Source organism: Mastomys coucha, unplaced genomic scaffold, assembly GCF_008632895.1.
Source record: "Mastomys coucha isolate ucsf_1 unplaced genomic scaffold, UCSF_Mcou_1 pScaffold3, whole genome shotgun sequence".
Taxonomy (NCBI): domain Eukaryota; kingdom Metazoa; phylum Chordata; class Mammalia; order Rodentia; family Muridae; genus Mastomys; species Mastomys coucha.
The window spans coordinates 71,030,612-71,043,726 of NW_022196909.1; the positions used below are offsets into that span (position 1 = coordinate 71,030,612).

Sequence of the window (13,115 nt, forward strand, 5' to 3'; positions counted from 1 at the left end):
CCAGCCTCAGCCCCAGTCCCAGTCCCAGCCCCACGCACCACCAAGGTAGTCTAGGATTCAGATGTTGACCCTTCTCTCTGGGCCTTGGCAGTGCCCAGCGCCCCCATCATCGACTTGGCAGAGTCCCTTGTGTCAGATAACTGTGTGACGCTGGTATGGCACATGCCAGAAGAGGACAGCAAGATTGACCACTATGTGCTGGAGTACCGCAGGACCAATTTCGAGGGCCCACCCCGCCTCAAGGAGGACCATCCCTGGATGGTTGTCGAGGGCATCCGGCACACTGAGCACACCTTGACAGGTGAGGAGCACCCCTCAGCGAGTTAGAGAGCATGGCCAGGCATGTGAGTGAACATACATAGCATGTGGGGAACACTGCCTGGTGGGTAAGAGCACACTCTCAGGCCCCACTGCCTGATGGGTAAGAGCACACTCTCGGGCCCCACTGCCTGGTGGGTAAGAGCACACTCTCGGGCCCCACTGCCTGGTGGTTAAGAGCACACTCTCGGGCCCCACTGCCTGATGGGTAAGAGCACACTCTCGGGCCCCACTGCCTGGTGGGTAAGAGCACACTCTCGGGCAGGTAAGAGAGGAGCACTCACAAGCAGATGAGGAAGCATGTCCAGACACAGGACGGGGGCACTCTCAGGTGTATGGAGAGACAGACAGGCATATGGGGGAGCACAGTCTGATGGGACACTCTCAGACAGCTAAAGAAGTAATCCCTGAAAAGTGAGGGAGCACTCCTAGGCAGGAGGAGCACTCCCCAACACAAGCATCCTCAGGCAGGAGTGGCAGCACTCAGATATGTGAAGGAGCACTCCCAGACATGAGAGGGAGCAACTATAGGTAGAGGGAGCATGCCTAAGCAAGAAAGGGAGTATTCATTGACAGGTAGGAGAGCACAGTAAACAGGTTTATAGGACAGTCCAGCCCAGCCTAGCTATACATCTCCCAATTGCCCATCTCCCTCCTGGCACCACTGCCCTGTCAACCCACAGTGTTTCGGTGCCGCTGGCTTCTGGAGCCCCTGGGGTCTGAGAGCAGACCGGCAGCGTTAGCCTATAGAACCATCAGCAGAACAGATGGCAAGATGGATGAATTTGTCCTTGTGTGAAGAGCTGGCTTCTCCAAACCGTTTGAAAGCTGAGGAAACTGAGGCATGGGAGGGACTTAACCCTCATCTTTCCAGCTTTGCATCCAGCTGCTGGTCATGTGTGTACCAGTGTGGAGGTCAGAGGTCAATATTGGCCATCACCCTCAGTGGCCCTCCATGTTATTTTTTGAGACAGAGTCTCAATGGTCTGTCTGCTTCTGCCTTGGTTTTTAGTCTGGCCGTGCCACTCCTGGCTTTTTCCTTGAGTCCTCCTCCCCGTGGCTTACCCATTCTCAGCCCCTTCATGCAGTAGTGAGCAGTAGGGAGTTTCTGCATAATTGAGGATATCAGCTAGTCTAGGCATTGCACAGCAGACAGGAGGAGTTTAGGAAGCAGGAACCATTGGGGTCCTGATTAGTTTACAAAACCTTTCAGGCTGGGAACCCCTGATTTTCTTCCCTAACTCTCAAATCTCAGCTATAATCACCAGCCTGCTAGTTATCTGTAATTAGTATTCATGGTTAGTAATGAGCATGCTAATTGCAGGGGAGCCTGGCCATGCCAACCAGTGCCAGAGTCCCAGAAGCTACTGCAGTCCCTCTGTACAGAAGTCAAAACAAACCTACCCTCTTCTTTTTAATAGGATCTCAGAATCCCTACTCCAGGCCTCTCTACCTTTCACTAATTGTGTTGTGACTTTATCTGGGATAATCACAGACACAGCACAGTGAGGGCCCCTGTCTTCCCACTGGTGGCAGCTTGTGGAATAGCTACAGTTCAGTGCCAGACCAAAGAAGTGAAGGAGGGAGGGGCATGGCTCAGGTGCCTGAGTGCTCACCCACCAGGAAGGAGTCCTGAGCTTCATCCCCAGCATAGTGCACACTCATCATGCCTGGAGAGACAGAGGTAGGAGGATCGGGAGTTCAAGGTCAGCCTTGACTATAAAGAGAGTTTGGGGTCTGACTGGAGTACATGAAACCTGCCATATAAGAAGAAAACAGAAATGGGGAGTAGTATGCATGCCTTTAATCCCAGCAACACAGGTGACAGAGGCATGTGATCTCTGAGAGTTTGAAGCCAGCACAGTGGGCTGCACAGTAAGACCCTGTCTCAAAAACAAAAAGGAATAAGATGGAACCTGCCTCCTGGACCTGAGCTCTCTGGTAATATGAGCTATGAAAGGTGCTAGGGCACAGGGTGTTGAGGAAGGTTTAGCATGGCAGCCCGGGATGATAGGAGGCTGGCAGACACACAAGGCCAGGTTTGGTATACTGCATGTAAGGGGACAGTATGCAGAGCTATGAGCAGGGAGCCTGCGTCAAGAATAGGAGAAGCAGGCCCACACCCTGCAGTGATAATCAGAGGACCTGAGAGATGCTCTTACAGTGGACCTGGGTTCCGATCCCAGCACCAGCATGGTGGTTCAGACTGCCTATCACTCCAGCTCCACTGCATATGATGCTCTCTTCCGGCTTGCACAGGCACAGGTGGTACACAAACATACATGTGGGCAAAGCACCCATATACATAAAAACAAATAAATGAGACACAGACAGACAGACAGACAGACGGACGGGGGTGGAATCACTGTGGTCTCACTTCTTTCCTTCTAGGTCTCAAATTTGATATGAAATACATGAACATTCGTGTGAAAGCCTGTAACAAGGCAGTGGCTGGTGAATTCTCCGAGCCAGTGACCTTAGAGACACCAGGTGACTGCCTTCCACCCCTCCCTGGACTCCTTATCTCCCACCCGTCCTGGTGTCCTGGGAGCCTGCCCTTCATAAGGATCTTATAATGGGGTGGCCTGGTCACTCTAGGTGCTAGGGAGCTCACCCTGAGGCTACAGTGGCTATCTTCACTTGGGTATCTTGCACTTTTATGGTTTTTTACATTTTATGAGATGCTCCATGGATATTATTTTATGAGGATGTATGTTTGTGTGTTCATGCATGTGGACAGCATCATCAGGATGTTCAGAGGCACTGTGCATCTGGCTGGCCTGAGCTCTGAGGATCCCCCTGTCTCTGAGAGAGGTGTGCAGTGCTGAAGATACAGAAGTCACCATGATGCATGCCTTGTTTTTAACTTGAACTCTAGGAATTAGAATCCAGGGTTAGTTGAGTATGGTGGTTCACGCCTTTAATCCCAGCACTTGGGAGGCAGACGCAGGTGGATCTCTGAGTTCAAGGCCAGCCTGGTCTACAGAGTGAGTTCCAGGACAGCCAGGGCTACAGAGAAAAACACTGTCTCGAAAAAATAAAACAAACAAATAAATCCAGGGGGGTTATAGCAATCAGGACACCTTAGCACTCAGCCCCTTCTACAGTTAAGATTTTTTAAATCATTACCGTATGATTTTTCCTGCACGTGTGTCAGTGCAGTGGGATATGAGCGCCCATTACCTTTTGATTTTTCCTGCACGTGTGTCAGTGCATTAGGATATGAGTGCCCATGGAGGCCAGGTCAGAAGCTGGAGTTGCAGACACACAGTTGTGAGCCACCATGTGGGTGCTGGGAATCAAACCTAGGTCCGTTGGAAAACTAGTGGACGACCTCTATTCCCATCCCCTTTTTTTTATTTATTTGATTTTTAGAGACATCTCACTAGGTAGCCCAGGCTAGAAGTCACAGCCCTCCAGCCTCAGCCTCATGGGAGCTAGGATTGGAAGTGTAAATGGAGTAGCCACCCTGTCTGTCTCTCTCCCTCTCTCCTTGTGTCCTCTGTAGAGTTGGGGACAGAATGTAAATTGTAAAAACAGATTCTCCCACAATGATTCCTCTTTGGAAGTTCCTCTGCTTTCTAGCCTAACTCCTTCCTGCTATTCATGCTCTTTCTTTGGGGTCAGTGGAAGCACAGGGCAGAAAAGGCTTGAAAATGCCTCTAGACTCCAAAGTTGTTTGGGCACAGCCCTTAATCGTGTCCCTCGGGCTCACAGTCAGCTCCCACAGCCTTCCTGTCCTTTGTCTTCCCATCATCTCCCCTCCTGCCTGTTTCCCTTGGTCCTCTGTTCCGGCCAGCCTGGATCACTGGCTGTCCATCTTGTTTCTCTGTGTCTATCTGGGTTTCCCATCTCTGTGACCCCCCCTGCGACTGACTGGCCCCAGCATTCATGTTCCGCCTGGACGGGTCCACATCTCACCAGAACCTGCGAGTGGAAGATCTCTCCGCTGAGTGGGATGCCATGGGCGGGAAGGTCCAAGATATCAAGGCTCGGGAGAAAGAGGGCAAAGGACGGACAGCATCCCCTGTAAACTCTCCAGCCAGGTAGCCATCTTCCTGGTCCATAAGTCTGTAGTGGACATACTCACCATGGCCACTTTGGTCAGGACTGGGGTTGGGGGAGGGACCTGGGGTATAACAACTTCCTTGTAGAAGAATAAATGAGTGAGAGCAAGGAGATTTTGAGCAGGGTTTTGATGGATGAATGGGGGTTGAGGATGGGGTTGGTTTGGTCTGTTTGTTTCTGCCACATCTGACTAGTTATCTTAGTCGGTTAGGCATTTTCTAGCTGCGGAAAATACCAGGCATGTTCATAGTGGCTGGCATGGGGTCGGGGCGGGGGGGCGGTGAGCCCAGGGAAAAGTGTAACCTGAGCTGAGCATTCCTGCTGTCCACAGAGGGACTCCATCTCCCAAGAGGATGTCCTCAGGTCGTGGGGGCCGGGACCGCTTCACAGCTGAATCTTACACGGTGCTGGGTAAGGATGGAAAACGTAGGTAGGGAACTAGGAAGCTGGGGGCAGGGCTGGAGCTGGAGCACGGAGTGCCTGGGGGAGGGGCTCAGTAGGTGCATACTCTCTATCCTGCCCCCTCCCTGTCTCTGTGCTGCAGGGGACACACTGATTGACGGTGGCGAGCACTACTGGGAGGTGCGCTTTGAACCAGACAGCAAGGCCTTTGGCCTGGGTGTGGCCTACCGCAGCCTGGGCCGATTCGAGCAGCTGGGCAAGACTGCTGCATCCTGGTGCCTGCATGCCAACAACTGGCTGCAGGCCAGCTTCACCGCCAAGCACGCCAACAAGGTCAAAGTGCTGGACGGCCCTGTGCCTGACTGCCTGGGTGTGCACTGCGACTTCCACCAAGGTGCCATCACTTTTCCCTCCCAGGTCCTGATGCGCCGGCCCCTTCCCTGTTCCTTACCTACCTCCTGACACCTGTCTCCCTGCTCCCCTTACCCCAGGCCTCCTGTCTTTCTACAATGCCCGCACCAAACAGCTCCTGCACACCTTCAAGGCCAAGTTCACACAGCCTGTGCTTCCAGCCTTCACTGTGAGCCTGCTGCAGCAGGAGGAGGGGGGCCTCCAGTAGAGAGGGGGGCACCGGGCCTATCTTTGGGTGCTGGGACTCCTGGTCGAGTTTTCCTGTCCTCTCCTCTCCAGGTGTGGTGCGGAAGCTTCCAGGTGACCACAGGCTTGCAGGTGCCCAGTGCTGTGCGCTGCCTGCAGAAGCGGGGCAGTGCCACTAGCAGTTCCAATACCAGCCTCACCTAGGCCAGGCCACCTGCCAGCTGGGGCACTTCAGCCCAGCTTCTCCTTTCTGCTGCTTGGAGCCTTAACTCTGGAAGGGAGGGTCAGGGTTCCCTCCCCACCTCACTTCATAATAAAGATGAAACACTGGCCTCTGTGCTCCACTGGTTCCTGGGAACGGGGCACATAGGTAACCCAGACCTTGCATTTCTTAGCTGAGAAATAGGCTTTCCTTGTGGACAGGTGTCAAAATTGCCAGCTTGGGGGCAACACTTGACAAGTCCCTCACCCCCAATGTCAGATGCTGTGCTAGACACAATCCTATGGTCACATGGCATTTTGGCTTTGGCTTTATTAAACAAGGTCTCACTCTGTAGCCCAGGCCACCGTGGAACTCACTATCCGGTTCAGGGTAGCCCCCAAATTCCCAGGGGTCTCCCTGCTTTACTTTTGGGAGGACATTTTGCACCAGGTTGGCTGTGTCCTATCCCCTGAGTGAGGATAGAGCTGGTAGAAGACTATTATACCCAGAGATAGCCCACTGGTCCTTGGGAGCCTGGGTCAGTGGTCCAGTGCTCTCCTCTTCTGTAGTTTCTCTTCCAGCTCAGCGGTGATATCCCCAAGTCCTGGTGGATAGGAGGCCAGACTTAGCCAGGGCACCCTGGGCTGTGCCCCAAACCCTGGGCCTGCCCACCATGCATCTAAGCCCTCAAAGACTCCTTACTAGTCACAAGGGAGGGAGCCTGGGGTGAGCTTCCACCTAGCTTCCTGGTCCAGATGCTGGTAATGGCTTTGAGATCTGCAGAAAGAGGTGGATGAGGTCCAAGGTCAATGTCACTGGGGGGGTGGAGGGGGAATGGGGAGGATAGAGCCCTACCTGGCTTAGGCACAACTGGTGGCTTTGGGGGTTTTGCTGGGAGCCTTGCCGGCTTCTTGGGCTTCAGGGGGACTGTCTGGCTGGAGAGAGACACTGCATGGACAAGAGAGAGATGTCATAGGGTGCTACCTGTCTCTCCCCACTCTGGTGTCTGCGATCCAACCTGGGCTTACCATCCTGATTCATGTATTCAGCTGCTGGGGAGTCTTCAATGGGAGTCACATAGCTCTCATCCTGGCCTGGTAACTGAGGCAGGGGAGGTAGTTGAGACAGCTTGTCTTCCTGGCTGGACACAGACACAGGTACAGGTGGAAGTGGCTTTGGGACATTAGCAGGGAGGGCAGGGCCTGATGGGAAACAGAGTCACTGTCAGAACCTATATGATCCTTAGGGAGTACCTACTGAGGTAAACTAGTGTGCCCACCTGCCAATCACAATGTGTCTGCACTTTGGGATGCAAATGTGATTTCAGCTTTAGCCAGGTATGAGTGTATATGTGTATGTGGTTATAGTGGTGTGCTCCCCCATAGACTCGTGTTTGGATAGATGGCCCATAGGGAGTAGCACTATTAGGCCTTCTTGGAAGCGTGTCACTGTGGGGAACAAGCTTGGAGGTCTCCTGTGCTCAAGCTCCACCCAGTGTGGTACAATCTCCTGCTGCCTGTGGATCAAGATGCAGAAGTCTCCATCCCTCCAGCACCTTGTCTGCCTGCAATGATGACCACAATGGTAGTGAACTAAATCTCTGAAACTGTAAGCCACCCCCAAATTACTTTTTCTTTTTTTAAGATTTATTTATTGCTGGGCGGTGGTGGCACATGCCTTTAATCCCAGCACTTGGGAGGCAGAGGCAGGCGGATTTCTGAGTTCGAGGCCAGCCTGGTCTACAGAGTGAGTTCCAGGACAGCCAGGGCTACACAGAGAAACCCTGTCTCGAAAAACAAAAAACAAAAAACAACAACAAAAAAAAGATTTATTTATTTATTTTATGTATATGAGTACACTGTAGCTGTCTTCAGACACACCAGAAGAGGGCATCAGATCCCATTACAGGTGGTTGTGAGCCTCCATGTGGTTGCTGGGAATTGAACTCAGGTCCTCTGGAAGAGCAGTCAGTGCTCTTAACCGCTAAGTCATCTCTCCAGCTCCCTACTTTTTTTTGATAAAAGTTGCCATAGTCGTGGGGTCTCTTCACAGCAATGAAACTCTAAGACCTGTCTGTATAATGGGCAGGAGAGCTGGCTCAGCAGTTGAGGTCACTGATTGCTCTTCCAGAAGACCAAGGGTTCAAATCCCAGCACCCACATGGCAGCTCACAGCAGTCTGTAACTCTAAGATCTGACACCTTCACACAGACATGCAGGCAGGCAAAACACCAATGCACATAAAATGAAAATAGATAAATTATATTTTAAAAAGACGTGAATATACAGAGGTGTATATGAACCTTTGACATGGACACACATCTCGGAAGCACAACATCCAAATACATGTGGGCCAGGGCTGGGCTGGAGGGCCATGCTGCCCTCCCCTCAGACTCCAGCAAGGCATGCTGCCTCTTCCTCTCAGTTGGTAAATGAGACCTCAAATCCCCTTCCTGCCTAGCTCCCACCCCAGGGCTCTCTCCTTTAGTCATCTCTATTAATAAAATCCTTTGGAGCCAGGCCATTAGTTCCAGCACTCAGGATGTGGAGGCAGGTGAATCTCTGTGATTTCCAGAGAGCCAGAGTCTCAAAAAACTAATGATGATGATAATAATAATGATAATAAAATAGAATAAAATCCTTAGGATCTCAGGGTAGGAGCTGATGCTTGTTATCTGAGCCCATGGCTATATGAGAATCTATCAAAAGAAAAAAGAAAAAAAAAAACCTGGGTGGCACACTTTGATCCTTACACCTAGGAGGCAGAGGCAGATGGATCTGTGAGTTCAAGGCCAACCTGGTCTATAGAGTGAGTTCCAGGGCAGCCAGGGCTACACAGAAAAGCCCTGCCTCAAAAAACAAAACAAAACAAGCAAATAACCAGAACCTTTGGGGTGTGGATCCCAGGTCCTGCAGTGGTCACAGGGAAGGGGACTCACCTGAGCCTCGGGAGGAGGGCACAGCCCATGCACTCTCCCCATTCTCCTGATCCGAGTCCACGAAGCCTGGAACAGAGAGGGCGGGCAGCCTGGAGGCAGCGTGGAGGCCCAGAGCTAGCCCCCCAGAGAGTATCCCTGTCCAAGACTGGCAGCCCCACATCGCACACACCTAGAACCTTCTCATAGTCCTCATCCAACAAGAAGGGGACCAGCGCCCTCTTGGTGTGCGTCACAAAATAGTTGACCACAGCTTCCAGCGAGGGGCAGGAAAACTGGGCGAGAGAAGATGGTCGGTCAAGGAGGGGCGGAAGGAAGACAGAGCCAAGGACTCACCCCAAAACTCACCGGGTCTTCCACGTCGATCACATACTTAGGACCTTCCCGCTTCACCTTGTAGTGTTTGACCACGGGCGACCTGAACAGGAGTGGGCAACTGTGTGGCTGGGATGCCACATTGCCCACCCCAGGAAACCAGCCCCTAATGAAGCTAACCTCAAGACCCCGCTTGTAGCCATGCTCCCGCCTCTAGGCCGGCCCAATTATGGCCACGGCCCACAAGACCCCGCCCAAAATGAGAGCCACCTTGCAGAAACCCTACGCCTAGGCATGACCCCGCCCCTGGAGGTGCACCCCTAGTCATAACCTCATCCCAAATACTGCCCGAGCCCAGAGGCTCCGCCTCTGGACTAACCACTTTCCCGGCAGCCTCTGGCTACTAAACCCCTAGCTAGGGCCCCCGGACTAGGTCCATTCCCACTGGTGGCCACGGCCCAGCATGCGCACCCATTGAGTATCTGCCGGGTAGTGACAGACACACTGTCCTTGCCATCCCCTCCAGGACGCAGAAGCAGGTTCCCGCACTCTGGGTAGCGCTCCAGGAGCAGCTGCGCCTCTAGCCTGCTCACCTGCAGAAAGCACCTGAACGACCGCACAGGAGAGATGCAGAGAGCCGCGCAGGCCCACAATGTACTAGGCTTCAGGGGCCACGCACGGGCTACCGCCCCCTCCCCCGCGTTCCAGGCCCCGCCCCCATGGAGACCCCGCCCCTCGGCATAGGTTCCGCCCACTCAGAAACTCGGTCTCCAATCTGAACCCAGGTCTCCCTTTCTAAACTGAGGCACCGCCCAAAACAAAAGCCCCGCCCTTCTCTTAAATACAGCCCCTCAGGGACCCAGGCCCCCAGAAAGAACCTGCTCTGGAGTGGGTTCCTTGCCCAGCCCATGGGTGGCCAGCACTCACCAGGGCACCTCGGCTGCCCTCCGTACCTCCTCTTTGGTCAGGACCTCAGCCATCATGTACAGGTGTCCAGGCAGCAGGGTCAGATTAGATGGGACACGAAGCTGAAGGATGGTCCAGGTGGAGAATGCATGCGTGGGAACCCAAAAGGTAAACTGAGGCCAGCATGTGTAATCAGAGAGAAGTCCCTCTGTGCCCAGCACAATCGGGCACCTCTCAGCATACAGCACATACATAGGCACTCAGAGACAGACCCGAAAGCGGATTCAGAAGGTGCTAGAACCTTGCTCGAGCGCTAGGCAACTCTCAGGTTCAACGAGGAGCCAAAGAAAAAATTTGGAAATTTTAAACTGTGTATGGTTAAACAGGTGTGGTGCACACCTGTTACCCCAGCACTCAGGAGGTGGGGGGTGGGACTCAGGTATAGCAGTTCAGAGGACTGGAGTTCTGTTTCTAACATCTACCACTCAACAGCTCTCAGACTCAAGTAATAACTATTGCTCCAGAGGATCCAACACCCTCTTCTGGCCCCCGAGAGCACTGCACTCATGAACACACACACACACACACACACACACACACACACAATCTAAAAGATAAAATATAAAAAAACTAAATGAAAGTCTTAGTTTCCTGGTCTGGCTTCAGGCTGTGAGCTTCCAGACTGAGAGCAACTTGTACACTCTGAAGTGATGGGGACACAGACAGAGACTCTAATGGTTTATCTCAATTGTTCACTCAATGAAATTGAAGGTCACCATGGAAACACACTTCTGGGCACACCCATGAGAGGTCTTCTAGGTTTAGTTGAGTGAGGTGAGGAGCCACACTCTGAGAACCATCCCATGGATTGGGACCCCAGATTGAACAGCAAGATGAGCTGAGTGCCAACTCAGCACTGCTCTGTTTCCTGTGGGACCATCCTCCTGCCTTCGAACCAAGAATAAGCCCTCCCTCCCTCTCCCTCCCTCCCTCCCCCCTCCCTCCCTCCCTTCCTTTCTTCCTCTCTCTCTTCTTCCCTCCCTCCTTTCCTCCCTCCCTCCCTTCCTTCCTTCCTCCCTTCCTCCCTCCCTTTCTTCCTTCCCTCCTTCCTCCCTTCCTCCCTCCCTTCCTCTGTCCCTTCCTTCCTTCCTTAAGTTGCTTGTGCCAATTATTTTGTGGTGACAAAAAAAACTAATAGAGAAGTAAGAGCTGACTTTACCTCTACCACAGTCAAGATAAATCCTTTCCACATCTCGCAAGACTCCAGGCTCTCCACCTGGAGAGGGGAAAGTTTATGTTAAGAAGGATGGAGGATGTGCTCCTTGTAAAAGTGGAATTTGGGCCTCATTTTGCCTCAGGTCTGTGCATGGCTAAACCTTCTGCCCCACCCTTTTGCCCAACTGTATCCCCTGTCCAGGGGCTTTTGCATGGTTGTGTTCTCTACCCCAGGACCTTTGCATAGTTGTGCCCTTTTTCTTCCAGATTTATTTATTTATTTATTTCATGTATATGAACACACCATTGCTCTCTTCAGACACACCAGAAGAGGGAGTCAGATCCTATTACAGATGGTTGTGCACCACCATGTGGTTGCTGGGAATTGAACTCAGGACCTCTGAGCAGTCGGTGCTCTTAACTGCTGAGCTGTCTGTCCAGCCCCCGTCTGTGTCTCTATGCAGACTGGCCCTGTCAAAGGTACCTGGAGCCACAGAGCACCCTAGTGACTTGCAGAGTAAGAGCCCAGAGGGGGACTTTGTGTGACTCCATGTTTTTATTGTGAATGTTGGAATGGATAGAGGATTATCCCCTTCTTACTTACCTTGAATTTAACCTCCTGGTCCCGGAGAACCAGGCTGAAGTGATAGGCAGTGGCATATGAGCGTCCCAATACAGCCTCTTCTTTGAGCTTTGAAAACAGCCTCAGGTCCAGCTTTTCCAGGGGCTGGCCCAGGGGAACAGAAGTGTGTGAGTACCGGGCTTGTGGTTCTCTCAGGTCTCTAGGATGATGAGACCACCCCCTTGCTGACATAATCCCACACCTCCACCCACCTAGGTAAGGAACCATCAGACCCTGAGCCCACATCCCCTTCCTCACCTGCAAGTCCCGATTGCTGTTGTAGAAACAGATGGCTAAACCCTGGAGGCCTGCCCAGAACTTCCTGTAATCCTGGAGGCCAGAGAAGGAAGGAAGCTAGGTAGTGATGCTCGGTAAGGTCTCTGCTGCTGCGGCACCTTTGCACATGCTGCTCCTTGTACCAGCATGCTCTCTCCCACACTGTGCGGGGCTAGCTGTTTTCAGTAAAGGCTGTATTTTCTTTCTTTTAGGTTGTTTCTTTTCCTTGACACCTTCCCATGTAGCACAGAATACCCTTGCACTCCTGACCCTCTTGAGTGCTGGGATGATGGACATAACCATTTCTGTCATCCTGGGCGTGGAACCCTGGGCTCCATCATGCTAGGTGAGCAGGGAATTAATGCACTGAGTCCCAACCCCTAAAAGTGCATGTTCAGTGAGGATCTCCCTGCCCATCATCCAGCCTGGGCATCATCTCCTGTTCTCTAAGAGACTACGCTCTGGGGTATAGCTAGTGACATTCATCTAGCACGGAAATGAGCCTGGACGTTTAATAAAGGAAGAAACAAAGAGTCACAAAGCACTCCACAATCTGGAGAGATGGGTGTTGGGGGAATAAGCTGACCTAACTGGATTAATTCCATATACAAACACATCTACCCACTCACATATCCACCTGCCTACCCATCAACCCACCCCCATCTGCTCATCCATCCATCAATCTACCCACCTGGAGCTGTAATATGCTAATCCGCTCTAAACTACCTGGTGGGTGTTTTGGGTTCACAAATGAAACACACACACACACACACACACACACAGAGAGAGAGAGAGAGAGAGAGAGATCTATTTTAATATAACCTTGTGCCTTAAACAGTACAATGGCTGGGCACTGCCAAACCTCCCCATCACTAACACACTCTCCCTCCAATAGTCCTGAATTATTACTTACTAAAACCTATTTTCCATCCTGGACCCAAGCTTTGTGGGTCAAGATCCCCAATTCTTGCCGGGCATTGGTGGCGCACACCTTTAATCCCAGCACTTGGGAGGCAGAGGCAGGCGGATTTCTGAGTTCGAGGCCAGCCTGGTCTACAGAGTGAGTTCCAGGACAGCCAGGGCTATACAGAGAAACGCTGTCTCGAAAAACAAAAAACAAAACAAAACAAAACAAAACAAAATCCAATTCTTACATGTTAACAGTGTCTCCAAGCAGTGGTGGCGCACGCCTTTAACCCCAGCACTTGGGAGGCAAAGGCAGGTGGATTTCTGAGTTCAAGGCCAGCCTGGTCTACAGA

General features: G+C 52.2%; 2 protein-coding genes across 4 annotated transcripts in view; one reads left to right on the top strand and one right to left on the bottom strand.

Annotated features, from left to right (window-relative positions):
* Fsd1 (fibronectin type III and SPRY domain containing 1) overlaps positions 1–5,717 on the top strand; it is a 10,592-nt gene extending 4,875 nt beyond the window's left edge. Inside the window, exons 7-13 of the mRNA XM_031346483.1 lie at positions 92–301; positions 2,710–2,808; positions 4,205–4,364; positions 4,718–4,797; positions 4,931–5,182; positions 5,280–5,368; positions 5,479–5,717. Coding sequence (XP_031202343.1) covers positions 92–301; positions 2,710–2,808; positions 4,205–4,364; positions 4,718–4,797; positions 4,931–5,182; positions 5,280–5,368; positions 5,479–5,589 — 1,001 coding nt within the window. The 3' untranslated portion in view covers positions 5,590–5,717. The remainder of the gene's footprint in view (positions 1–91; positions 302–2,709; positions 2,809–4,204; positions 4,365–4,717; positions 4,798–4,930; positions 5,183–5,279; positions 5,369–5,478) is intronic.
* A 180-nt stretch (positions 5,718–5,897) lies between these two features.
* Stap2 (signal transducing adaptor family member 2) overlaps positions 5,898–13,115 on the bottom strand; it is a 13,064-nt gene continuing 5,846 nt past the window's right edge. For all 3 annotated transcript variants that reach the window (XM_031346488.1, XM_031346487.1, XM_031346486.1), the window contains 12 exons: positions 11,839–11,910; positions 11,563–11,685; positions 10,963–11,019; positions 9,765–9,865; positions 9,309–9,443; positions 8,871–8,940; positions 8,695–8,797; positions 8,526–8,591; positions 6,616–6,789; positions 6,443–6,535; positions 6,290–6,364; positions 5,898–6,191 (listed from right to left, as the gene is read on the bottom strand). In XM_031346488.1, the coding sequence (XP_031202348.1) occupies positions 6,127–6,191; positions 6,290–6,364; positions 6,443–6,535; positions 6,616–6,789; positions 8,526–8,591; positions 8,695–8,797; positions 8,871–8,940; positions 9,309–9,443; positions 9,765–9,865; positions 10,963–11,019; positions 11,563–11,685; positions 11,839–11,910 (1,134 nt within the window). In that variant the 3' untranslated portion in view covers positions 5,898–6,126. The remainder of the gene's footprint in view (positions 6,192–6,289; positions 6,365–6,442; positions 6,536–6,615; positions 6,790–8,525; positions 8,592–8,694; positions 8,798–8,870; positions 8,941–9,308; positions 9,444–9,764; positions 9,866–10,962; positions 11,020–11,562; positions 11,686–11,838; positions 11,911–13,115) is intronic.